General features: G+C 41.7%; 1 protein-coding gene across 11 annotated transcripts in view; it reads left to right on the top strand.

Moving 5' to 3' along the window:
• RREB1 (ras responsive element binding protein 1) overlaps nucleotides 1–26,980 on the top strand; it is a 305,141-nt gene extending 278,161 nt beyond the window's left edge. For 10 of the 11 annotated variants that reach the window (XM_033934745.1, XM_033934751.1, XM_033934744.1 and 7 more), the window contains 3 exons: nucleotides 4,201–4,365; nucleotides 20,028–20,774; nucleotides 23,696–26,980. In XM_033934745.1, coding sequence (XP_033790636.1) covers nucleotides 4,201–4,365; nucleotides 20,028–20,774; nucleotides 23,696–24,192 — 1,409 coding nt within the window. In that variant the 3' untranslated portion in view covers nucleotides 24,193–26,980. The remainder of the gene's footprint in view (nucleotides 1–4,200; nucleotides 4,366–20,027; nucleotides 20,775–23,695) is intronic. The other variant, XM_033934753.1, reaches the window with a different exon arrangement.
• Nucleotides 26,981–27,971: the final 991 nt, after the last annotated feature.

The following is a 27,971-nucleotide window of genomic DNA, read 5'->3' as shown; positions in this document are numbered from 1 at the left end:
GGAAATTGTCTTGTATTAACTAACACACTTGAATGGTTAGTGCCCGGGGATTGAAATATCCAGAGCATATTGCAGTTTAAAGACCCAGATTCCCTTTAACGTGATCATTTTAGCTTGTGCACAATCTACATATTGTTGGCTTAGTGATTAGGCTATTAATCAAAATTTTAGCATGCACTAAGCTTTTTGGCTGGGCCTTTAATTACTTGGCCCTCTTTGACCTTGTTGATTTTGTATTTTTTTCTCATTTTTAATAAACATCGGGGCTGTACTTCCTGTGTTTGGGTCTGATAGAGCCAGTGGCAGCAACATAGGGGGGGGGGGGGGACATCCCTGCACCTGCCTTTTGCTTGCTGCTTCGATTAAAGCCACGGTGAAAATAAGCAGCAAACAGGCGCAGGAGCTTGAAACCACATAAAATGGGTGAGACAGCGAGGGAGGGAGAGGACATGGAAACAAGACAGCACAATGTAGAATACGGAAGAAGTGGGAAGAGATGGGGCAATGCAAGATATGGAAGTGGGGAGAAAAAGAGCAGAGCAGACTCTGGAGAGAGGAAAAGGTGGGCCAATGCAGGATAGATGGAGCAGTTTAGACCATTGGGGGGTGAATCTAATCTAATCTGCGATTTCTGAGTCACTGTTTGCGTAACAAGGTTCAAGGAGACTTAACAATTCAAGAGAAGTACAATGTGATTAGGAGTAATAATAATAATAATAGTTTATTTTTATATACCGCCATACCCGGGAGTTCTAGGCGGTTCAATCAATCATTATACATGCAGTACAAATAGATATTTAAAACTGAAATCATCTAAAATTTTGGCAAAGTTAAAAGCTTACAGTGGGAAGATACAAACAATTTAAAATGAGATAAAAATTATAAGTAAGTAATAAGATACATTAGGTTGCCAGTCTATTGAATAATTGAGTTTTTATCTGTTTTCTAAAATCAAGATAAGAGGAAGCTTCTAACGCAATTTTGGCAAGCCATGTATTCAGTGTGGCTGCCTGAAAAGAAAAGGTTCTGTTGAGGAATCTTTTGTAATGACAGGATTTTATTGAGGTTTATGCAAACAAGTGTACTCTTCGAGAGCTCTTATTAATGTAACTCAGGGTAAAATGAGGGGTAAGATAGCCTGATAGCAGATACACAAGAACTTAAATAAGACTCTGGATTCCAATGGCAGCCAATGAAGCTTTTGATAGAATGGAGTAATATGCTCCCATTTTTTTTAAACCAAAAATAACACGAACAGCCGTATTCTGAACTACTCTCAACTTCTTGAGAATTTTCTTAAAAGCACCTAAATATATGATGTTACAGTAGTCCAGAATACTCAAAATGGAAGATTGAGTTAACAAGCGAAAAGAGGCTTCATCAAAGTACTTCTTGATGGTGCGGAGCTTCCAAAGCACTGAAATGCTTTTTTTAAATATTAAATCAGAATGTTTTTCCCAATATGAGGTGTTTATCCAAAGTTACTCCCAATATTTTTAAAGATTGTTTGATAATGTAATCCATCCCATTTACATGTATAATTGTTTCTTTGATTTTAGAAGTTGTAAAGCAAGCAGCGCATATATATATATATCTATATATAGATATATATAATATAGCAATTATAAGGCAAGATAGAGGGGGGAGATGTGGCAATGCACAATATGGGGTTGGGAGCAGATGGAGCAGTGCAGAATATTGGGGGGAGGTGGCAAAGGATTAATGCAGTATATATTGGGGTGTAGGGGTTAGAGCTACAGCCTCAGCACCCTGACCTTGTGGGTAGAGAATGACACGGGGATAATATTTTCCCATCCCAGAGAGTTCTTTTTCTGTCCCTGCCCCATTCCTGCAAGCTCCGTCTTCATCTGCGCAAACTTCAAACACTTCAAAATCCAAAGTGTTTGAGGCTTGTGCTGTTAAGGTAGAGCCTACAGGAATTGGGCAGGGTCAGCGGCAAAACTCACAGGGACGGGGCGGAGAAATTGAGTTCCTGCGGGGACAGGTCAAATTTGTCCCCATGTCATTCTCTAGTTGTGGGTTCGAACTCCGTGCTACTCCTTGTGACCATTGGTAAGTCACTTAATCCTCCACTGCCCCAGGTACATTAGATAGATTGTGAGGCCACCGGAACAGAGAGGGAAAATGCTTCAAGTACCTGTATGTAAACCACTTTGAGTCCCAATCCCTTACTAGATGGTTGAGGGGAGAGCTGGAAACGAGATAGATTTGAGAAGGAGGCAGAAAAATAGACGAAAGTTGGATGTGAAAGATGGATATTGGGCAAGGAATGAAGAAGAAGAGGAGAGAAAAGAAATAGTGAATGCATGGGAGGCCTTGGAAACAGAGTTCAGAGTGCAGAAAGAGGGAAGCGGAACCAGAGACGGGGAACAAAATGATTAGAAAAATAAAATACAACAAAGGTAAGAAGTTTGATTTTATTTTCAGTTCTGAGAATTTACTTCTGTCTGTGTATTTTGAACTGTAGAAGAGGAAATGTGAGGGGAACACTTTATGCAATTGATCGTGTAACTACAAATTTTAATCAATGTGCAGCCCTAATATTTACTTCACACTGAATAATTTTAGCGTTGAGCTGATTTTATTTTATATTTTTTTTCTTTTCACGGGTATTAAAAAGCAGAGGGAGAAATTTTCTTTAAAAATGAAACTGAATAGTGTTTAATGGATTTTACTGTAGAAATATTTCATTTAAGACTCCTGCGTGCGATTTCTTAAAACACGCAAAAAAACAACAACAACAACCCCAAATTCCCATTTGACCAAAAGTGTTAAGCTCTGTGCAGGAAGTATTTCCAGTTTGTCAGAAGTAAGTCTGACCAGAGACAGGTTATTTTCTGTAAGTAATCCAGTACAAGACGATTCTTCAGTCTGCCCAATGGCGTTGCCTTGGAACCAGAAGGGCAGTATTCCATTGATCTTTAAGGGCTCCTTTTACTAAACTGCGTAAGGGCATTAGCGCGCGCTACAATGCCGTGCGTGCTAGACACTAACGCCACCATTGAGCTGGCGTTAGTTCTAGCCACGCAGCTAATCTGCTGCGTGCGCTAAAAACGCTAGCGCACTTTAGTAAAAGGAGCCCTAAGATACTGTCTTAATTGTGTTTCCTTAGAAATCATGTAGGAGAAAGACTTGCAGTTAATTTTTTTGCTTACCTTACTGCAGTTTTGCTTTTTGTCACGAGTGATGCTGTGGCGATGTTTCAGAGTCCAGCTATTTTGCAAATCCAGATAGGTGAAATTAGGGAGCTGAAAGCAAAATCCGTGCAGTTTGACTGTGTATCTCCTTTAGCAAAAGTGGGCAGGTTTTAACCCCTTTGTTTTGGCGGGTCTGTAGTTAATAAAAGAACTTCAAGTCTACAGATGCAATAGAAGTAAACTTATGAGCAACTCAGACATTTCCTTTGATATGAAGCTGTAAGGTCATCTTATACAGGGGTTATTAACTGGGGTCTTCAAGAGGCTCAAAAAGTCCTGATTTTCAGAGTAATCAGGCTTTGGCCTTATCTGCTCCGAGAGTCCCCTTCTTATACACAAGAGAAGCTACACTAAGAAGACGTGATCTCCTAGCAAAGATTTAACCCCCCTCTCCCCCTTTGATAGCGGTTATTAGCGAAGGGAGCCATGCTGAATGCTCCGCACTGCCCCCTCTTCCCCCCCCCTTCCCCCGATGCTCATAGAGTTCCTATGAGCATCAGGAGCAGCTTGGAGCATTCAGCACGGCTCCCTGCGCTAATGACCTCTATCGTGGTTTAGTAAAAGTGGGGGGGGAGGGTTAGTTAGCTTGGAAGCTAAGCAAATATGCAGGCGTAGATGCCGATCCAGCATCAGTTGTGCTCAAAAGAGGCCCTCTTCTGTTTCAGCAAGGCACATAACTTCTTTTCTACCCTCTCTTGAAATCCATTGGTTTTGATGTAGCATGACAGATTTTCATTCCATAGTTTTATTTTTATTTCTCTCCTCCCCCTCCCCCCACCCCCATTTGTTTGTCTTGTGTCATAATGCTCCTGGCTGGATGTCTGCGATGGACTCCCAGCATTCTTTTCAGCGGCAAGGTTTCCTCTCGCTTCAGGGAAAAGATAGGAGGCTTGTTCACCTACAGTTGACCAAGACTGTTTAATAAAATAAATATACACTAGCCAGTCAGGTGAATACTCTATTTTTTTGTTCCCTGCTTCAGGTCAGAAGCCCTACCCCTGCGCAAAATGTGAGGCATACTTTTCTACCAAATCTAACTGTGAACGCCACCTCTTGCGCAAGCATGGAGTTGCCAACCTCTCCTTAAGAAGAAACGGTCTTATCCCCCTGTCTAAAGAAAGTGATGTTGGATCTCATGATAGCACAGGTAGATCTTTCACTTTGTTTAGCATAAAAGACCAGGAAAAAAAAATACCCAAACACATAAGAATTAAAACCATGGTTGTATTTGCTGCTGAAGGCAGATGGAATTGTAATAGTATATTTCACAAGGTGTAAGATTATTTTACCCAGTAAAATCAACATTCAGTGGCAAATCACTTAAATATAGGACTCTGTATTGTGGATAAGGTTGTCATCTGACTTGTAGACTGTGTTGAGTTTAGTAGTTAAAATTTACTTTTTGCTCAACATTCAGTTATTGCATTGCATATGCTAGATGTGGAATTATTCTTTCTGAATCCAATTTTGCTGGGCAGTTGACATTGGTTGCTGAAAGAATTGTCCAAACTTTATATCCTGTTGCAAAGTAAAATTATTTTGCATGAAGAGGAGGGTGAGTCTAACCTGGAGTCTAACCTGGAGATAAGCAGCTCCGTCTATGCAGTTTGTTCTTTCTAACTGAAACATTGAGTTGATTTGAATGCAATGGGGTGGGAGCAGCCATGAGCTGTGGCAGAGCTGGCAGGCCCCTGGCGCCTAAGTGCCTGAGCAAGTACTGCCCCCTTTTTTTTTAACATGGTCAAAGTGAAGGAGGAGATAACGTTTCAATGATGTGTGACAGACTTTGATTTGGGGAATTTGGTTTGCTTTTCTCTTTGTCAACAAAGCAGGATGAATGAGCCACACAAATGGGTGACTTTATGGTGACAATGCTGTCATGAGCTCTCTGAGCCCAGCAAAACCTTGTAGGCCTTTTCCAAACATGAATTCCATTGTAGCCACTGCCTTGGAAGTTCATCACAGTCTGTGCCATCCATGTTTGTGCTGCTACTACGTTTCTGCTTTTCATGTTTCTTATTTTTCTTCCTTTTTTTTTTTTTTTTTTTTTAACCTTTGTACAAATTCACAAAAATAAAACCAACCCCTTTTCTTTTTGAATTGCTCCTGTTTTACATTTAATTTAAATATTGAGTTTAATTTTAGTTGACAGTGTGTTTCCATGCCAGGCTTCAGGAGATACCACTGCAGCGAGAACGGGGGAGAGCAGCCTTTATACAAACAGAGAATTAACAAAAGCACCATATAATTCACTACCAACAAAACTCAGTGTGACAACTGAACACAAATTATTACCACCACGTTATCATATACTTCTGCCATTTCTTTAAAAGTTTGAGATCTTTGCCGCTGTTGTGAAAATATTTGTGAAATACATCATTTGCAGTTTTTCTGTATATACATCTCATAGTCTTGTGGGCCACATAAAATTCAGTGGCAGATCACAAGTTGCCCACCCCTGAGCAAGAAGATGGCAGCCAAGGACAACTCTTGTGGAATGCACAAACAGCTCAAAAGTTATATGTTAATGCAGAGTGCAGCCATAATAAGATCTGTTCATGAAGTATTTAATAGCTTCCTCTCATACTTCAATCATCACCAAGGAGACAGGTATGCCTTAGAACCTTTGGACTAAGGGAAAGATGTCTCTGGTAGACTAGCAGATGTGTTTTACACTGTTGAAAATTTGCTTGGAGACAGCGAAAGAAATGTAGATATAAAAGATTAGTGTATCACCCAATAAACTGTTATGCCAGTTAAAACTGACCAAGTTTCTACAGGAAATTTAAAAAACAAACCCCAAAACAACCTTCCTACCCATACAGAAAACAATATTTCCACTAAAGGAAAAATTACAAAGGATATCCTACACAAACACAGCAGCCTCATTCAAAACAACGGCCCAAGTAGAGAGAGCTTCTTTTATAAAGTCAGCTATTGGTTCCCATGTGATAAATGCAATGTAGCCCATAGGAGATGAATGGGCTTGGTCGCATTTACCATATGGGAATTACTAGTGCGGCTTTCTATTCTACCATTGATGAAAAGGTTTTACTATTTCAGTTGGCTTTGGTCTGATGAAAGGCGACAAATAGGTCCTAAATTTAAGACAGGGTGGTCACCATTTGCAATTCTCTTAGGCCCTTCCAGATCAACTCACTCAATCTCAGCAACACAACAGAATTCTTTTCAGAAAAGTTCAGTCACTGTTACACGACAGTGCTGTGGAAATGGTCCTGGAGTCAAAGATCAAAAAGGAGTACTGTTCCAGGTATTTGGTTTATTTTAAAAAAAAAAAAGTTAGGAGACCATAACATATCCCCCACACCTAATGGGCTTCAATTCTTGAGTTTGGTAGAAGTTTATTCCTACTACTTCTGAATATGGGAAACTGGTTATGTTCACTAGGCCTGAGAGACGTGTATACTCACACAATGATTTACCCTTTTCACAGAAAGTATCTAAGATGCAGAATCATGAACACTCATTACAAATACAGAGGGTTTTCTTTCCTTGAGTTTGTCAGCCAGTCCTGTATTATTCATAACAAAGGTAATTCTATAAAGAAAAATAGACATCTACGTTCATTTATAGAATGCTAGCATAACCAGGTAAAAACAGAGACATGGAGTTAGGCATGGTCGCTTATGCCAGCCATAGAGCTGGTATAAATGCTTGGGCCTAGATGCTGTAGATATGCATATAACCTATGGCAGGGGTGCCCACACTTTTTTGGCTTGCGAGCTACTTTTAAAATGACTAAGTCAAAATGATCTACCAACAATAAAATTTTTTAAAAACACAAAGCACACTGTATACAGAGAAAATGTTAATTATCATTTATATTTGGGTTTTTTTTCAAAGAGATCAAGGCAGATGACTTTAAAATATGCAATGTCACCTCAGTAACAACTATACAAAACTAGACAAATATACCCCCTCCCTTTTTACTAAACCGCGATAGCGCAGGGAGCTGCACTGAAAGCCCCGTGCTGCTCTCGACGCTCATAGGCTCCTTGCGCTAAAATCTGCTACTGCCATAGTGCAAAATATAGACAGCAGATATAAATTCTCAAAAAGGAAACATTTTCATCACTAAATTGAAAATAAAAACATATTTTTTACCTTTGTTGTCTAGTGATTTCATGATTCTCTGGTTGCACTTTCTTCTTCTGACTGTCCAACTTTTTCTTCCTCTCTCACTGACCCCCTTTCTTTCTTTCTCTCTGACTCCCTGTCCCCCTTTCTTTCTGTCTCCCTGCCCCCCTTTCTTTCTTTCTGTTCCTGTCTTTCTTTCTCCCCAAGCCGCCACCGCCGCCGTCTGGGAACAGGCCCCCAAGACGCTGTTGCTGCTGAATTCTCCTGTTCCCCGACGCTGTAACAGGCCAGCAGCCTCCCCTGACATCAATTCTGACATCGGAGAGGAAGTTCCGGGCCAGCCAATCGCTGCCTGGCCTGGAACTTCCTCTCCGACGTCAGAATTAACATTGGGAGGAGGGGGGAAGGCTGGTGTGCCCAACACTTCTGCAGTCTGGACTGTTACAGCATCAGGGAACAGGGAAAATGCAAAGGCAACGCAAGTCTATTGCGGAGCCCGGGATGGGCTCCGCGATCGACTCCCGTTGCCTTTGCGAGCTACTGGTCGATCACAAATGACCTTTTGGGCACCCCTGACTTATAGTATTCTAAAAGTTATAAGCATATGTGCGAGTCCTGTCCATGCCTCACCTAGACCAGGGGTATCAAACTCAATCACATAAGGGGCCGAAATCTAAAAAAAGGCTAAATCGCGGGCCAAATTTTTAATTAAGATACTTAAGGGTCCTTTTATTAAGGTACGCTAACCGATTTAGCGTGCGCTAAATGTGCACCTTAATAAAAGGACCCCTAAGTGACTAAGGCTTAGTCTTAGTAGAAGTATAGGGTTATAACGTCTCCAACCTCACGCTGGCTCTGTGGTTAAACAAAATAAATTTAAAAAGACTTAGCCTCTCTCTGTTAGGTCCTAGTTCATGCTCGCTGTCTAACACCAACTCTGGCAGGATACACATTTCCAATCTGACATATTGTAATCACAAAACAGAAAATAAAATTATTTTTTCTACCTTTTGTTGGTCCTAGGCTCTGGTTGACTTCTGATAACTCACTTGCCAAGGTCTCCTGCCCATTTGTCTTTTCCTTCTTTCTCCGTGCTAACCATCTATCTTCCATCTCTGCCCTCCCCTTCCGTTTCCCTTCCCTCCCCCGGAGGTCTGGCATCTTTGCTTTTTTTCATCTCCATCCCTGCAGCTGCAGCGATGGACCCCACCATCCCCAGATACACCATCTCTCCTTTTCTCAACTACCCTTTCATCCAGCATCTCTCCCTCCTTCCCCACCACCCCAGGGTCCACCATCTCTCCCTTTTTCTTCCCAACTACCCTCCTATCCAGTGTCTCTATCCCCCCTCCACACCATCCCTTGTATCCAACTTCTCTCCCTTTCTGTTGCTTCCCTCCCTTCATCCCCTTATCCACCATCTCTCTCCCTCTCCTCTATTTCTTCCCCACCCCACCCTACTCTACTCTCAGTCCGGCATATGCATGTCTGGACCCTTCCTTCTCTCCCTCCGGGTACTTCTATACCAGGGCCCATCCCAAGTCCCGAAGGACTGCATGTTTTCCCTCTTCTTCTTTCCGGTCTCACCTTCATTTTTGGCCCGCCGTTCCTTCCCTCCCTCCATCTCCTCTTCAAAGAAGCCTGCTGAGGATCGCCAGCCAGCTGTAGCAAACCTCGCAAGCACTTTCCCTCTGCCATAGTTCCGCCCCTCCTCTGACGTACGTGATTGCATCAGAGGGAATATGTTACTGAGGTCAACGGCAGCCTGCAAGGTTCACTACAGCCGGCCAGCGATCCTCAGCAGGCTGCTTTGAAGAGGAGACCAGGAAGCCAGGAGGACCAGGCGAAGGCAGATGCTCAGCAGCAGCAGCAGTTTGTGCTGGTGGGCAGATTTGGCCCGCAGGCCAGAGTTTGACATGTCTGACCTAGACTCTAGCCTTGTGTATGTCCACCTGTAAAATCTGTTATGGCAGACATGCTTATATTTACAGAATCTTGCGCAGCCAGATTTTTGGCATATATGGGCACACATGGCACATAATGATCATTTACAGGCATATTTGCCATGCAAATATTAGCATCTTCTTTATAGACTTACTCCCAAATCACCTAACTGTAGCAACTGATCATCTTCCATAAAAGGTTATTTATTTTCCCCTGTCTAGACAACTGGTTAATCAAGGGCTCTTCGGTATTGTACTGGTAGCCTGTGAAGTTTTTGCAGAAAAGGTGTGATGCAGTCATGTCACTTACAACCTTCTATCGGTTTTGCTGCAGCAATCTGAATCAACTCAAACAGGAGCAAACCCTTTGTAGTCAGACCATTGTGAAGTGCATTACAATAATCCAGTCTTAATGTTACAGCATATGAACCACTGTGACAAGACTTGTCTTCTCAGTGTATGGAGAGAGACAGCATAGTTGTTTCACATGATAGAAGCAGCTCTTGAAAGCCGATTGGATTTGGGGGATCAATCTAAGTGTTGAATCTACCTGTACCCCACGGTTCCTGGCTTGTGATTTAAGAGGGGGGGGGAGTTCATATTTCCCAAAAAAGATTTTGATGTTAGGTATGTGCCCACTTGTGTTAGGGATCCATAGAGCTCAGTTTTACCTGGATTCAAGCCAGGTTTGTTTTTAGACCATTCTTGCTATTAAACAGGTTTTTTTAGAGCTGTATGTGAGTCTGATTCAGTCGATTTGGGTAGATGTAGAATTGAGTGTCCATCAACTGAATTAGCTTGGCTAGTGGTTTGAGATACTGGACGGAATGGGCAATAGCACCTTGTGGTACCCTCCAGGTTAGCACCAATGGAGGTGATAAAGTGCAGAAATACAGTACGAACTGATAAGAACATAAGAATAGCCTCACTGGGTCAGACCAATGGTCCATCAAGCCCAGTAGCCCGCTCCCATGGTGGCCAATCCAGGTCACCAGTACCTGGCCAAAACCCAAGGTGTAGCAATATTCCATGCTACCAATCCAGGGCAAGCAGTGGCTTCCCCCATGTCTTTTTCAATAACAGACTATAGACTTTTCCTCCGGGAACTTGTCCAAACCTTTCTTAAAACCAGCTACGCTATCTGCTCTTACCACATCCTCTGGCAACGCGTTCCAGAGCTATTCTCTGAGTGAAAAAAAATTTCCTCCAGTTGGTTTTAAATGTATTTCCGTGTAACTTCATCGAGTGTCTCCTAGTCTTTGTAATTTTTGACGGACTGAAAAATGGATCCACTTGTACCCGTTCTACTCCACTCAGGATTTTGTAGACTTCAATCATATCTCGCCTCAGCTGTCTCTTTGCCCCAGCTGAAAAGCCCTAACCATTTTAGTCTTTCCTCATACGAGAGGAGTTCCAGCCCCTTTACCATCTTGGTTGCTCTTCTTTGAACCTTTTCTATATCTTTCTTGAGATAAGGAGACCAGAATTGAACGCAATACTCCAGATGAGGTCGCACCATGGAGTGATACAGGGGCATTATAACATTCTTAGTCTTGTTAACCATCCCTTTTTTAATTATTCCTAGCATCCTATTTGCTTTTTTGGCTAGTTTGATAGATAGAATCCAAACCAAGCAAGCACTGTGCCTGAATACTTATTTCTGCTAGTCCACAGTGTCAAAAGTTGCAGAGGCTGAGCACAAGTATTATAACCCTTACAACTACCAAAGGATACAAGTATGTTCTCATTGCACACAGAAGGAATTTTCGGTACAAAAAAATCTTTAAAATAATATTTTCCATTTGAAAAACAATTGTATCATGCTTTCAAAAGAATATGAGCTAGTACACCTGTCCCCTGCCCACTCTTCACCAATACTTGTTCAGCCTTTCTTAGGGTTTAAACACTTCCTCGGTAAAGATGTATCCAAGTGCTGTTGCAGTATTCCATACCTACCTGGATTGTTTCTCAATTTGAGAGGCTTACAAGCGCATAACTCCTTAGGTCCCAGGATGCTGGTGGCTTCTTAACCAAAGTGCTGTCTCTGTCCAAATGACTCCTTTCTGAGTCAGTACAAAGTATATATTAAATACTTAACATAGAAATCTCTTCTCTTCTTGATAGTAGTAAATATTAGTCGGAAAAGTTGATCAACCTTGAGTTCTTGCCTTATCTATACTGTTTCAACAGGGCAACCATAAGCACACAGCCAGACCTTTTACTTAAAATTAGCAATGTCCTTCCACATTGGTTGTGCTTCCTGCCTGTTTCTGAAATCATATTCCAGCAAAAGGGGCTCTCTGTATATTGAACTGCAAAAGAGCTCTGGCCTATTGTTGAAAATCTACTGATCTCTTCATATCATTTAAATCGCAGTAATTTGGGTGTACTAGTAATGAACTCCATCGGAAAGTCTAAGCAATTGAATTGTTTTCTGTTACTGAACTAGCAAGACTACCCCTTAATGGATGCAATTAAAGCTCAACAGAGCAGAGCTTTGGTTACTTCAGTTGCTTACTCCATTCCCTTCCAGTTGAAAACATTTGTAAGGTAGCAATATGGTCCCTCTATTCATATCTTCACTTCCTTATAGAGCTGGCTTTAATAAATGTTGCCCAAAATTAGGCGCCAGAAAGATCCACACTAAACTCACATTCGATGAGGTGAGGAGGGGCCTAGTGGTAGAGCTGCCTCTGCACCCAGAGGTTGTGGGATCAAGGGCTGCTCCTTATGATCCTGGTCAAGTCACTTAATCCCTCCCATAGCCCCAGGTACATTAGCTAGATTGTGAGCCCGCCGGGACAGACAGGAAAAAATGCTTGAGTACTTGAACAAATTCAAGTAAACTGTTCTGAACTCCCTTGGGAAAATGGTAAAGAAAATTGAATAAATAAATCATGCCTGCATCATCAATATCAAATAATCTGAGGCCATATCATATAAGATTTTAAAGACCAGCAACTTCACACTCGCCTCCACGGGCAACCAACGTAGCCTAATCAAAAATTGTCAAGTTATTAATACTGTTATATACGGGGTATCCTTCAGCTTTGGGAGTGCTTTCCTGTAACAGCAATTCTCTGTAGGGGGTAGGATAAATCAGATACATACACTCCCGCTCCCCAAGGAGGTTTTTTTTTTCATAAGCTTTTGAAAAAATTGAGCTGAACTTGCAAGGTAGCAGACGCCAGCTTGAAAGAAACCACCTAGGTCTCTGAACTCTGAGTGAGGATGCCACCCACTTATGGATCTGATTTATTCTGCTATCTGAGGGATAGGGGGATCGTGGGATACTGAGAGAGGTGCTGGGATGTAACACAGGTATAGAAAGCAATCCAAGTAATAAGTATAGAAATCCAACCAGGTCGTGCATGTGCAAGACCGGAGGGTTAGGACTTCGATGGGAAGATAAGACTCAATGAGAAACCAAGGTGGCAAGGGGGCCCCTTCTGGTGACTCAGACAGGCCGTGACCTGTTCGGGCCGCCGCGGGAGCGGACTGCTGGGCAAGATGGACCTGTGGTCTGACCCAGCGGAGGCACTGCTTATGTTCTTATGTTCTTATCTACAGAAAACCTTTTTGTTACAGGTAAGCAATTTTGCTCACCATCAAATTAGCCATAATCAGAGAGGTTACAGGTTTCATTTATTTGATATACCGCTATCTCACTTGCAAATAAATAAAGCAGTTTACAATAAAAATATTTTTTTTAAATCTAAATAAAATAGAAAAGAACTCCATTAAAAAAAAAGAAAAGCCCATCCCGTAGTCAAACCCCAAAAGACACCATTATACCATACAAAACCTCCATACACACACAAACACTATGGGCTCCTTTTACTAAGGTGCGCTAGCGTTTTTAGTGCGCGCTAAATGAAAAATACTAACGCAAGTTCTATGGCGGCGTTGGCATTTAGCGCACCTTAGTAAAAGGAGCCCTATAACTCATATTCAAAAGCCTATTGAAATAAGGGACTTTTTATTTATTTTATTTTTTTTTAATATCTTTATTCATTTTGAAGCCATGATAAGTGCAACATATTATACAATCATATTACACTGCAAAAGCACTTAAAATCAATCAAAATTGTAACCTACGACAAATCACCCCCCCCCCCCCATACTCATATTGAAAAATTAAAGAATTAAAAATATTTTTGAATCCTCCCTGGACATGCATGATCAAAGGCCAAAATCAACAATCATTCTTTGCAAAATTTTGTCAATGGTTCCCAAATCTTCAAAAACTTCTTATATTGTCCCTGTTGTATAGCCCTTGTACTTTCCATTTTAAAGATGTGACACAGAGACTCCCACCAAAAAGTATAGTTCAAACGATCCCAGTTTTTCCAATTCTTTAAAATAAGCTGTATGGCAACCCCTGTCATAATTAAGGGACTTTTTAAATCTAGGTACAGAGGTTTCTTAAAAAGGAAGTAATAAACTGTCTTTCTTGTACATTCCAATCTTGCATTAATTAAATTTGGACCTTCCCAAAAAATGAGCTTGACTGGAATGCAAAGATCTAGATGGCAGCATGGTTTCAACAATTATAAAAAGAGTTCCTGGTACTCCAGTATTCAAAATTTAAAAACAATTAAAATCAACTTTCCCCTGTTTGAACTTGATGGCACATGAAAGGGTGTGGAGGAGAGACTTCAGTCAGGGCTCTTACTCTCCAAAGTTGAATAAAATGATTACCATATTCCAGTTCTCACTTGAGATTTTCTTTACTCAAGTACAGTACAGAGAGGATGTTAATGTCCTTTTTAGAGAATAACATGGGGACAAATTTTTCCCCGTCCCTGCGGGAACTCATTACTGCAAGCTGTGTCCTCATCTGTGCAAGCCTTTAAAATCATAAGTGTTCGACGCTTGTGCAGTTAACTCGCAGGGACGGGGACAAATTTGTCCCTGGGTCATTTTCCAGTCCTTTTCTTGCTGTTTTGTTTTTCCAATTTCAGTTAATTGCCACTGCTTCATTACATAGAAATACTTGCTCTTTATCCAATGCATTTTTTATTTGTTTGTTTGCTTGCTTGCTTGTGGTTAACAAACAAAAGATATTACCTTTTATTTTTTTAATTTTCATTGGACCAACTTAATACATTTCTTTTCTAGTTTTCAAGAGTTAACACACTAGTCCTCAGTCAGATGCAGTGGGGAAAGTCCTCAAACTTAATAATTCTGAAGAAGGACATATTTCATGCTTCAGAAGATGATCGGGCCTAGTTGCTTATACCGGTAGTATTTTTAGCTCAGAAGATTAATTTCTTCAGTATGTATTGCCAAAAGAATCATTCTGGATGCTGAAGAGCTGCCATCTAGAGCAGAGTGTGTGAATTGCAGTTTCTACCCAAGGCTTGGAAAATTGATGGTGTTGGCTTTGAAAATGAAAACAGCTTCTTGGATATGCCTTTTGTGACTCTTTTCCTGTTGCAGCGTACTATTAGTGGATTATGGTTTCATTATTCTTAGCTAGGAAAAATAGTGGTCCAGAAAACTCAACTGAAAATAACTTTCAAGAGGGTTTGCTAAACAAGATAGATAATTTTGCTAACTCTGTTTCAGATGGCTATGATAGCCTCCAGCTTGCAGATCTTTTATCCCTGACTCCACTAGGTGCTGTTCTGGCACAAAACGTGTAATTTGAAGTGAAGCTGTCATTTTGCAGTGTTTTGGTTCCTACATTTTTGCTATGATTTGTTACAGATCCACTGGTTCCATCTCAGAAGAAAAGAATGCTTGAAGGGTTGCTTAGCATTTGTGTGACTTCCTTTGTCTAAAACAGGGTTGGGCAGCCTCAGTCCTCGAGAGTCCCAACCCAGTCAGGTTTTCTCCAATGAATATGCATGAGATCTATTTGCATACAATGGAGGCAATGTGTATAAGAAGAGCTCATGCATATTCATTGGAGAAACCCTGAAAACCTGTCTTGGTTGCGGCCCTCGAGGACTGAGGTCACCCATCCCTGCTGTAGGGGGATCTAGCTGGGAAAATTCCCTGTAAAGACCCTGCTGTCGCCTCCAACTTCTGCGCTGAGGTGAAAAATGATATTTTGATGCTAAGAAAATAGAGCTGCCCCCATTGAGAGTACCAGCTAGGAATCTTGGAGGTCTTAACTCATGCCAAGGATTAGGATGGGAGGAGAACAGCTATTGGGTAAAAACTGGCTCCACATACCAGTACTGCCACAGTTCCTGTTCATTTTGTCTGGAGACAAGAGTTAGAGCAGGGCTGCCCAAGTCCGGTCCTCGAGATCTTCTGGCAGGCCATGTTTTCAGGATATCTACAATGAATATGCAGGAAAGAGATTTGCATATCAAGAAGGCAGTGCAGGCAAATCTTTCTTATGCATATTCATTGTGGATATGCTGAAAACCTGGCCTGCCAGTAGATCTCGAGGACCGGACTTGGGCTTGAGGACCGGACTTGGGTTAGAGTCTCATGATCTTCGGTGCAACAGGTCTACTACACAGATCTAGAAAGAGTAAACGTTCAGTCTTCAAACCTAAATAATTCTGTTGTCTCATTTCACTTTGGTGCCATTCTTACATCTACATGGTGCGGCAAAGGACGGTCCTTGACACAGAAATTTATATATTTTCCCCTTTCATTTTTCTTACATTTTATGTTCAGTGCCTTCTACGTCTTCACAGCTTTGCTCATTTTCACATAATGCTGTCTAAAAAAAAATACAGTATAAAGTGAATTAAAATAGTTTTTCACTGAACTACATAGCACACTCAACACTTTCAACATAACAACCCAATAATAGAAATATTAAAAGCATTAAGAATAAGCAACCAAACGTCTTAAGTTTTCAGACCTCTTTAACACAATACTTGGTGGAAGCCCCTTTTGCAGCAGTAATAATTTTCCTTGTGCTGCAACTTCCCATTTCCATCAGGGCAGATCACCGCAGAGGGAAAGCTTTGGGGCAGCCACCGGCAGCTTGCAAGAGATGGCTGCCATGTCTGGGCCCCAGTGAAAAGTAACAGATTGGGAAGTGAGGGAGATAGAGAGAAGAGGAAAAGAAGTTCAGACTGCGGGGCCCCCTGGATCTGTAAATGGTCCATCTAACCCAGTATCCTGCCTCCAGACCTGGCCAATCCAGGTCACAAGTACCAGTCACAAACTCAAATAGTAGTTATTTTTCTCAGACTTTCAACTCTACCTCTTTATTTTTTCCTCTTATCTGTTTATACTGTATTCTCTTTATTCTATTTATGTATCTTCCTATTAGAAGTTTGCTCTCCAATTCTTCCTTCCTAGCCTGTTACCTTAATTTCCCTCTCCCCCTTACCTCCACAGCCCATTTCTCCTCTTCTCTCCATCCACTGGGGAATTGAATTGGTATTGTTTTATACATTAAAACGTAAATATGCACCTGCGTTGATGCCACCTCCCATCAGTAAAAAAACTGGACAGCAAGAGTAGCAGTAATTACAGGAAAGAAAAATTTATGCTTACCACGGTGAAACTATCCCAACACGTGCTTACACTGACGGCGTGGGCAATAAAATTGGACTGTCTGATACAACTGTACTTAATTCTCCATCTTGCTTTTCCCATTCCTTTAATTCGTTTTCTTTGCCTCACCTCTCTTTCCTGTCACCCCTTACTTTTGCTCTGAAGAACCCGGTGGCAAGGCCGAACCCTCAGCCTGTTTTGTCCGTTCTGGGGGAAACAGCTGCACCAAGAAAATAAAGCACAACTATTGAGATTGAAAGGCATGAAATTAGTGGAAAAACGGAGGGCCCTGAAAGGCATGAAATTAGTGGAAAAACCGAGGGCCCAGGAAAGCTTCCCCTAACGCTGGCCCGGAGGGGAGGGAGGATAAAGAGAGTCCTTCTGTCTTTGGCTATCTGGCATGCACTGCACTGTGTGTGTATGAGGTGGGAGGGCGAAGAGGAGAGAGGAGGTTCCAGCGCAGCATTAGGTGACCAGCCGGCATGTGCTGACAAGGCTTTGCGTCTGAGCAATGGACTGCTATAGCTGGGTCATCTGGAGCAGCGCAGTGCTGATTTTTAATTTTTGCTCTCCTGCTGCTCCCCCCCCCCCCAACACTAAAACCCAGGCAAATGAGACCTTCTGAGGGCAAATTCAAAATCTGAGTCATCCGGACATTTGGTAACCCCTACGCATTGGGCCCCCCTGAACTCCTTTAATCCGGCCCTGGCCAACTGTGCACCCCCTTGGGGCATGCACCTGGGGCAGACCTCCCCCCCCCCCCCTTTGGTAAGCCACTGCTTCAGATTACCATCATTCAATAGAACCAGCTTGATTCTTCATCCAGGAAGGAGTGGCATAGTGGTTAGAGCAACAGCAGCACCCTGAGGTTGTGAGTTCAAATCCCACACTGCTCCTTGTGAATCTGGTCAAGCCACTCAATCCTTCTTGCCCATCGGGATAGATAGTGGAAATGTTTGAATATCTGATTGTAAACTGCTTAGATAACTTTGATAGTCAGTATATAAATACCTAAAATAAATAAGTATTCAGATCCGCTACTATTATTGGGCATAAGTGGACTCTGCCATAACAAGACCCATAATAAGTTAAATTTTTGGAAACTGAACTAATTTGGTTAGCTATGACAAAGGATATGAAGATGTATTCAATCCAGATTCACTTGTTTCTTGCTCTTAATTATTTTTTTTTTTAATATTTTTATACAAATGTTTGTTGAAAGTATTCCATATTTTGTGTAGATCATTGAAACAAACTTCTACTAAATGCATTTTAAATAGTATTTTTTAGATTGGAAAATGTGAAAAAAATGTAGAAAAGTGTGAAGGTTTTACAAGAAGCTGTATACAATATGTAAATTGATATATTTTACTGTATGTTCTCCTACACATGTATGGTGTCCTGTTGAAGAAGAAAAGGTGTTGGAATCTGCCTGGGTTTTCCTCAAGCCTTTTTTGCACCTTTTCCATATCTTTCCCCATCATCAGCAATAATTTAATAAGCATTTTTATAGTTTTAGCTTGTCTTTCCAACTCAAGTACACTAATGCCCAGATTCTCAAAACTTAACGCGGTCACTAAACTTGTTTCCGACGGTTTAGCCGGCACGCATTTTAGCGGCAGATTATCAAAATAGCTTATCTCTGTCTTTAGCGAGCTTTCTAGCAGTCTCTGAAATTGCCATGTAAATGGACTCTTCAACATTAAAATGAGCACTCTGGTGGATTCTTTAAAATTGCCAAGCCATTTTCTAAGAGCAGCGTTGGCTTTTAGTGACAAAAATCAGCAACTGGTCCAAGGATGCTAGTACAGTGACAGCACTGTTTAAAAGCCCAGCAACGAAAGAGATGCCCAATCTCTCCAGCTGCCATACAACCCCCCTCCCCCCCGTGTGAGATGCCCACTCTCTCCTGCTGCCAAGTGAACCCCCTCCCCCAGCAGCGGGAGAGATGCCCATTCTCTTCTGCTGCTGCACAACACCATCCCCCTCTGCAATGGGAGAGATACCCACTCTCTCCTGCTGCCAAGCGAACCCCCTCCTCCACAGTTGCGGAAGATATGCTCATTCTCTCCCGCTGCCACACAACACCCCTCCTGCCTTCAGCCCCTCTCCCCATACCTTGACTTAGATGGCTGACCGGAGGGATGCCTACTCTCTCAGGCCAGCTGGCCCATCTCTTCAAAATGGGCCTTCCCTTCCCTGGGATGCACCAGGGAGGGGCCTGAAGCTCTGATTGGCCCAGGTTGTTTAAGGCCCCTCCTATGGGGTGTCCAGGCAAATCAGAGCCTTAGGCCCCTTCCCAGTGCATCCATGGAGGGTCCTGAGGCTCTGATTGGCCAGTGTACCCCAGGATGCACCGGGGAGGGGAAGGCCCATTTTGAAGAGGTGGGCTAGCTGGCTGGAGGGAGTAGGTATCCCTCCAGTCAGCCATCTAATTCAGCCATCTAATTCATGGGGGAGAAGGGTCAGAGGCAGTAGGGGGGGAGTGTTGTGTGGCAGCGGAAGAGATTGAACATCTCTCTCGCTGTTGTTGTTTTTGTGTTTTTTTGTCAACCTCATTTACATGAATGGTTTTTGGAGAATGACTCGTTTTTTTTTAATTCACTACCAGAATGGCTGTGATAGCAAGCAGCCTATCGTTTTTTAACATGTTTTTTGTTTTGTTTTGTGGGTTGTTTTTTGTTGTTTTTTTAAAAATAATCTAGGCCTAAATCTCTTTCTTAAAGAGCTTAAAGTCTCAGTGGCTACCTATGACAGTGGGTCTTAGAGACCTGCAAGGAGTGTCAGTGGGGGAAATAGGTTTTGAGCCCTGGATTCTCAAAACTGCTGTTGTAATCACTTAGGCAATTCATCACAGTAGATATACATGGCTTTGTGAGAACTCTTACTTACCCAGCTTGGAAGTGCAGTTGTTGCTTTTTGAACTGATGTCACTCATTTCACAGTCTTCATGTTGAAAGAGCTTGAGACCCTGCTCACCATCGGTAATGCCCTTTGGTGCACTCTTACCAAATAAAAATGGACTTTTTGGGAGGGCGGGGGTGGGAGTGGGGCGGGTATGCACTTTTCTGGCTGTTGTATTCTTCATTGTCTCAACTCTCACAGATGAGTGCTGGGGTATATTGTGAGGAAGGGGAATTCATTGGGTCATTGTCTAAAAGATCCTGTATATCAGAGAATCTACATAGGAAGTTTTCAGATGAGGGAAAAATAATCAGTAAACTATTTCATTTTTACACCTAATTGTACATCATCAGAATTGCTAATGAACCTGTTCCTTTGTCTTCTGCCACAGACAGCCAGTCGGATCTGGAAGTGCAAGCTACAGGAAGTGATGTTCTGGATGTAGCCTTTGGTGAAAAGGTTCAAGTACCAGGGCTAGAACTCCAGGACAGCAAGTGTGAGCCCAGAGAGAAACAGAAGGTAGATTCATCCCCAGATGGAGAAGATGATACAGATGAAAAAATGATTGAGGACAAAGAGGAGCTCGAGGATGATACTGTCAGCAACCGAAGCCTTGACCTCAATTTTGCCAGCAAGCTGATGGACTTCAAACTGGCAACAAGTGACCAGAGTTCTACCGGTGCCTTTCAGAAGGAGAAGAAAAATACGTGTGACATCTGTGGGAAAAGCTTCAAGCTTGCTGCCACTCTAGGCCGTCACAAAAAAGCCCATTTGTGCGAGAATAAAGAGGAGGAAAAGAATAGCGAGGATGAAAGCAGGCATGGACAGAAAGGGGTAAATGGAGCAGTGCAGGAATTGGGCCCAGCTCAGGGAACTCAGGAAGCAGGGAGTCCCGTGGACTTAAAGGTGCCAGGGTCTCCAGTGGAATGTGAAGCAACAGAAAAGAATGAGTCGAGTGCAAACCTTTCTGAGACGGAGACTTCAGAAAGGAAGAAGTTGGAAAAGAATGATAAGGAACCAAAGACTAATGTGGCTAAGGGCCCTACAAAGGCAGACAAAAGGAAGAAAATATGCACTGTGTGCAACAAGCGCTTTTGGTCCCTGCAAGACCTAACTCGGCATATGAGGTCTCATACAGGTAAAGAACAAAACTGAAATGCTCCATAACCACCATGATGCAACGTTGATCATTGGCCAAATAAAAGAGGGTAAAGTGACTCACACAGCAACCAAATGTCCTATATCCGTGATTTCTAAACGGTTGCCCTTTTCACACATTCACACTGTAACAAACTAAACTAAACTTATGCTTAAAATTAGACCACCCTGTCCCAGAGGGCTTTCCCCCTCCCTAAGGAGAGAAATGAGCCAAGATCCAGGGAGAAGAAATTAGTGTTACAGACCGGCGCAAGAAGCATTATTAAGCCCATATTTTCTTAACACATTCTCATTTTTAATATTTTATTGATAAATGCAAGGAGCATGAACAAGAGCATAATATCTTATAAAGCTTATAAAATAACACCAACACATCATCTGTACCATTCCATTAGAAAAGCATTCGTTACAGTTTTATCCCCTATCCTTTCCTCTCCCCCTGAAAGTACATTAGACTTATCCATAGCAAGAAGGCCAAATTATCTTTAGTGGGATTTGTTGATGCCAGCATATTCAGCTATGTTTTCAGTCTCAGTGGGAAACCGACTTAAAACACCAGCACTAGAAAGATCCCCATGCCAAACCACTTTATCCTTTAATAATGCAGTTTTTCCATTAGACACAGCTTTTTTGCAGTTGCCTCACCCCCCATGCCTTTCTACCAGCTACAATCTCATATTCAGTTATTTTATCATAGGGATTCTCAACCCAGTTCCCGGGACACACCAAACCAGTCAGGTTTTCAGGATACCCACAATGAATGCATGAAAGAGATAGATTTGCATACAGTGGAAGTAGTGCATGCAAATTTAGCTGGTGTATATTCATCGCGGGTATCCTAAAAACCTGATGGTCTGGGTGTGTTTCAAGGACTGAGCTGAGAATCACTGTTTTATATGTGCATGTGTCAAAGGTACGCATAGGAATGAAAGCACCTTCCCAACCTTATCCCTTTGGAATTCCTCTACAGCAGGAGAGTCAAAGACCCTCCTCGAGGGCCGCAATCAAGTCAGGTTTTCTGGATTTCCCCAATGAATATGCATGAGATCTATCTGCATGCACTGCTTTCATTGTATGCTAATAGATCTCATGCATATTCATTGGGGAAATCCAGAAAACCCAACTGGATTGCGGCCCTCAAGGAGGGACTTTGACATCCCTGCTCTACAGTTTTGAGTAAATTTGTGTGAATAACTAGTACGCCTATAATGCTTTGGTGTAGGCTAGCCAGCCAACTAGCTACAGAGTTAGGTGTGATGTGGCTGGCTTGTCAAGGTTAGGAGATTGGGACTGGTGAGGTCAAAAATGGGTTGAGAGAGGGAAGCTTGAGAAATGATGGGGGAATATGCAATTTGAGACAAAACTAAGAGGGGAGATTGCTAAGGCCAGAAGAATGAGAAAGAAGGCAAAAACTGAATAAGGGCACGGTACAGGAAAGAGAGACTGGTTGGAACATAGAGCAGTACTACTCAACCCAGTCCTTGAGGTACGCCCAACCAGTTGGGGGTTTCAGGATATCCATACTGAATATGCATGAGATTAGGTTTGTTTGCATTGCGTCCTTGATATGCAAACCTAATCTCATGCATATTCAGTATGGATATCCTGAAACCTCCAACTGGCTAGGTGTGCCCTAAGGCCTGAGTTGAGAGGCCAAGTGTTAGGGCAGGGGTGGGCAGTGCATGCAAATAGATCTCATGCATATTCATTGGGGAAATCCCAAAAACCTGACTGGATTCCGGCCCTTGAGGACCGAAGTTGCCCACCCATGTGTTAGGGGAATGCAAGAGCTAGTGATAGCTGCACTAGTGATTCTCTTTTTTGCTTTACACATTGGATCATATATTAAGTAGATTTCTCATTTTTGAAGGATTTAAGTGAAAATGTACACAGAATAATGGTGTACCCCAAATATCAAGTAGCAGCATTTTCAAGATGAAAGCACTTGAATGTGGGCAGTTATAAATCAGCCATCTTAATGGTTACAGCACAAGCAGCAGTAGTGGCTGTTTCTCTTTCCATGCTTGAGCGCCTGTTCAGTCTTTAGTCCCATCTGCTAAGGCTTCTAATGAAGATGTAAACACGTACTGCAAATGTCACTGAACTGTAATAAAACCATAGGTTTCTTTCACATTAGCCTTTTCAGTTACTGTCCACCTGGGTCAGATTTGACAAAACAAAGCCTTTGTATCCACATGCCGAACCATAGAGCTGTCCAGCACTGATGATAGCTGGAGCAATTTATAGAGTGTCTTTCACGCAAGCAAGATCTTAATAAACTTCACTACTTAATACTTCAGACACTTTCATATAGATACTTGTGTTAAATTGGATGCTTCCAGGTGAATGAAAGAAAAATAACATTGTTCTAGTCCACTTGCTTAAACTGAAATATTGGAGGCTAAAGGAGGTAATTCTATAAATTGGCACCTATATGCTTCATAGGTGCCAGTAATTAGTAGTTATGCATGAATGTACACTAGGCATTATTCTATAAGATAGCACCTAAGTGTAATTGCAGGCCAAGAGCATGTCTCCAAGTGCAGCCTGTAACTTAAAGAATCAGTAAACGTTTCACTTGGCACATCCATGTACACCTACTGTTGACATGTCTAATAAATAATGCAAGAATTCTATAATGCACTTTGGTGCTTGAATGCCATGGTAGAATTGATGCGCCTACATAGGAGTACCAAGTTACAGGATTGGTGCCAAGGTGACCTGTTTACTCTAGCTCTCCTGGCTTGTAATTCTACATGCTAGCCATTGGACCCTTCTCATCTTGTCTCTTTTCTTGTGTTTGCTGGCAGTGTTATATGAAGGGTTCATTGTAAAAAGGAACTGTACTCTGCCATAAATGTCAAGTGTGTTGAGGTGCTCAACTCGTTTATTGTCTTCTAGGTGAAAGACCGTACAGGTGTCAGACCTGTGAACGAACCTTCACTCTGAAACACAGCCTGGTGCGTCATCAGCGCATACACCAGAAGATCAGGGATCTGAAGAATCACAGGGGAGAGAGTGAGGAGGATAGTGAGCAAGAATCAATTCACAGTGGAACAAACCACATGTCTGAGAGCGAGAGCGATCCGGCTCCCGGCTTTGGCAACAATTTGTCTGTTACCAAAAGCCAGAAGCATATCGTGGTTGATGGTGCTCTAGAAGATCCTTTGGCTGGGGAGTTAAAAGCAATTCGAACAAGTAGTGCTTCCCTAAGCAAGTCCAGTAAGGGCTTACAGAAACAAAATGCCTCGAGAGGCCAGGATTTTCACTGCAGCTTACAAAACAGGGAATCCCCTGACTTTAATCAGGACCTGCTGGAAATACATGAAAAATCCCCTACTAATTGTAGCCTCATTGTCACAGACAGCAATGTACCTCAGCTACTGGGCACTGAATGAATTAGGCATTCATCCCAATGTCGTCTTCTCCATACAGAAAAAATCCAGCAGTGTGGTATTTGGATCTCACTTGGATATTTTCAGACTTGTAGGGGAATGTAGCAGGCTAAATTGAGTGCCATAACCTTTCAGTGAAAATGGTGCAAGAGAAACAAGAGACTGAACTGTTTGAGTGCCTTACTACTTTACTAGGTTTTTTGGTATTAAAAAGCTTGCATTTTTTTTTTTTTTTTAAAGAAAAGTTTTTAAATGAATTATTTGGACAGGGCCTTTTCATAAGCAATAACATTACTTTTTTGTGTGTTTGATGCATGAGAGCACTTGTTCTCATGAATCTGTTATAGTTACTGTGTCTTTTGTTATCTGGAAACTGGACAAAAACTTTGAACACAACCACCAATAACTGGAAATTTTGATTATTTTTGTTTTAAACACCAGAAAAAAAATATAGATGTGAAATTGGAAGAGCTTATTTCCAAACCTGAAGTCCATCTTAGTTGCATTGGACATAGAGGGTTTTGAAAATGAGCCCTTCAATTGATCACTGTATGATGGATATATAGTTCTGCATGTTTAAGGGTTGATCCAGTTCCAGGTGTTAGATATGTAACTGATGAAGGTATTCAAAAATTGATTAAAGCCAAAACTTGGAGGGGAGGGAGGCGTTTCAACCTCATGCTTGTTTCTTCTTGGACACATCTATGAATGATGGTATTGTAATTTGAAGATTCTCTCTGCCATTGTGAACCAAATGTCCTGGGAAGAGCGACATAGCACCTTGACATTATGGAAGTGGTTCTGTCGCAGATCTTGAGCTTTTATATATACCTGTTTTGAATGCATTGAATTTCTGCTTTGCAGTGTTTATCCTCAGGCATGGAGACCTAAAACACTTCCCTATTAGTGTTGGATTGCAGAGTTCTCCACTTTAGGAGATCCTGGGCTGTGCTTTACAGAATCCATTTCTATTCTTAGACGGGAAAGTTGCATGGGGGCCACTGAATAACAATCAGGAGGGCAATGAATGTGGAGAAAAAAAACAACTTTGTGTCCTTGTGCTAGGATGGTTCAGCGTGATGAAAGAAACAGAACCTGAAGAAATGGAAGCACAGCAGGGAGGGATGTGTTACCTGTGTGAAGAGCTCAGTCTTCCATTAGAAAAGGCACACCGTAATACCTTTTTTCAGGAGTTTCTCACCATTGACATTTGAAGAATGCAATAATATTCTACTGGTTTAAACAAAACTTTTCTTCCTTAAGATTGGTACTTGAAAATGAATGAATCTATACCCACCTTTACATATACATACAGTGCTGTTTTAAGGAAATGTGTCCTACTGTAGCTGTGCATGTATGTTTATGCTTGACTTTATCACTGTTTTGTGTGTGTGTGGTCATGATGTTCATGTCATATGTGGCAACTCTCTCAATGCTGGCTGACCCTCTCTCCTTTGCCTCCCTCTTGCAATGTGTGGTTTTGTATGGCTGTAATTCATATCCATATACCCCTAAATGTGTATACAGTATATGTGCCCACCTAAGTCTGCATATTTGTTAAGATTCTGTAGCCTATCATGAAATAGTTGGAATTGGGGATGTAGTCTCAGATCACCTTTGTACATGCACAGGCTTCTGGATAGTGAGATTCAGCTGCCCATAAATGGAAGAAAATTCCTAGAGCAGTTTAAGTACAAATTTATTTTCTTAAATATGAATAAGAAGTAAGATACATGTGATTGAACTTGGAATATATAACCGAATTTGTCAGAATGAGAAAAAAAAAATGTATGTAGGAAAATGATAATCAGAGCCAATGATTTGTTTTAAGTTTTGAAATAACACCAATTCACACATAAAGCCCTGAATTTATTTTATTTTATCTGTGGATATATAAATGGATTTTTTGTTGTTGTTGTTTTGCAACTCTCCACGCCAACCTACGCAATAATGTGGGAGAGAAGCCATTACTAAACTATATGCTGCAGATTTTTGTAGCAAAATAATCAACCCCCCACCCTCCAGCAGCTCGCCGGGACATCTACTAGCAATAATCACTTGATTTAAAGCTTTATTTAGCCTTTGTCTATAATCTTAGTAGATAATAAGATTTTGCCACATTGTAGACATTTTTAGTAGAGGAGTTTGAGAAGTGTATTGGTTTTCCCCTTCCTCCTATTAAACTGTGAAAATTATTATATGTTTAAACTATGGGTGAATCATAGGCCTAGTTCACATGTTCATCTAATTTGTCTCTTTAAATTGTGATTTCTTTTTTTTTTTCCTCTCAGGGCTTTTACAGAATGGATCTTATAAACAACTTTTTTTCCCTTCTGAGTTGCAAATATTTTTCACTTGTTGTACTTATAGCTGAGAAGTCAATCACTACATTAAGCACTTGACTGTGAAAGCAAATAAATTAAAAAAAATTTAAATAGCTTTTTGGGTTTCTAGGACTAATATATGTACAGCCTAATACTAGAATTTGGAAAGATTTAGAATTCTCTCTTCAAGAAGGAATTGCACCATTGTGATTTTAACACATGCATTAACAGGACACAGTGATGACCATGTAGAATTCAATATTTTTCTAAAGGGATCTTAAAAAACTGCTGCTATAAAATGTGTACAAGACCTGGTTTATGCCACAAGAACAGATTTCACTTTGATTGTTTTGGTACTTTTTATTCTACTCTTTGTTCAGTTGTACAGTTCTTCCAAATTCAGAATAAAAGTAAATTGTTCTGTATGAAACCATCCAAGCAATAAAATGTTATATTTAAAAAAGATTCTTCTTCTAAGAGGAAATTGTCTGTGTCATTTTTCTATGCCTGTTTCTATGTCCTTTCCTACGCTGAAAGGCGTTACCTACATTGGCAAATTAGGGAAGTCTCTACTTTTCAAAATTACTGAGCTGTGGAATAATTTTCCTATTCAATTGCACAATCTGGGTTCTTTCCAACCATTTCAAAAACATCTGAAAACTTGGCTATTTTCAAAGTTGTAAATTCTGCTCCTCTCCATTCTGTTCCAAATCCATATTGTATCTATTCTTTCTAATTTCTTGTAAACCGTGCCGAGCTCTACTGTTATAGAGAAGATGCGGTATATAAGCCTAAGGTTTAGTTTAGTTTTTGGCCTGCTCATTTAAAAGAGTACCTTCATCATATAATGTATATTCTGCCTGAACAGCATAAAGCACAGTTACTTACCGTAACAGGTGTTATCCAGGGACAGCAGGCAGATATTCTTAACGTATGGGTGACGTCACCGACGGAGCCCCGGTACGGACCTTTTTAACTAGAAAGTTCTAGTTGGCCGCACCACGCATGCGCGGGTGCCTTCCCGCCCGACGGAGGAGTGCGTGGTCTCCAGTTAAGATAAGCCAGCTAAGAAGCCAACCCGGGGAGGTGGGTGGGTCGTAAGAATATCTGCCTGCTGTCCCTGGATAACACCTGTTACGGTAAGTAACTGTGCTTTATCCCAGGACAAGCAGGCAGCATATTCTTAACGTATGGGTGACCTCCAAGCTAACAGAGAGGGAGGGGGGATGGTTGGCCATTAGGAAAATAAATTTTGTAACACAGATTGGCCGAAGTGTCCATCCCGTCTGGAGAAGGTATCCAGACAGTAGTGAGTAGTGAATGTGTGAACTGAAGACCAAGTGGCCGCCTTGCAGATTTCCTCAATAGGCGTGGAACGGAGGAAAGCCACAGAAGCAGCCATAGCTCTGACCCTGTGGGCCGTGACAGCTCCTTCCAGTGACAGGCCGGCCCGAGCAT

Source organism: Geotrypetes seraphini, chromosome 2 (assembly GCF_902459505.1).
Source record: "Geotrypetes seraphini chromosome 2, aGeoSer1.1, whole genome shotgun sequence".
NCBI classification, from domain to species: Eukaryota; Metazoa; Chordata; class Amphibia; order Gymnophiona; family Dermophiidae; genus Geotrypetes; species Geotrypetes seraphini.
Note: the sequence above shows the minus strand (reverse complement) of the source record. Positions and strands in the feature narration are given on the sequence as shown.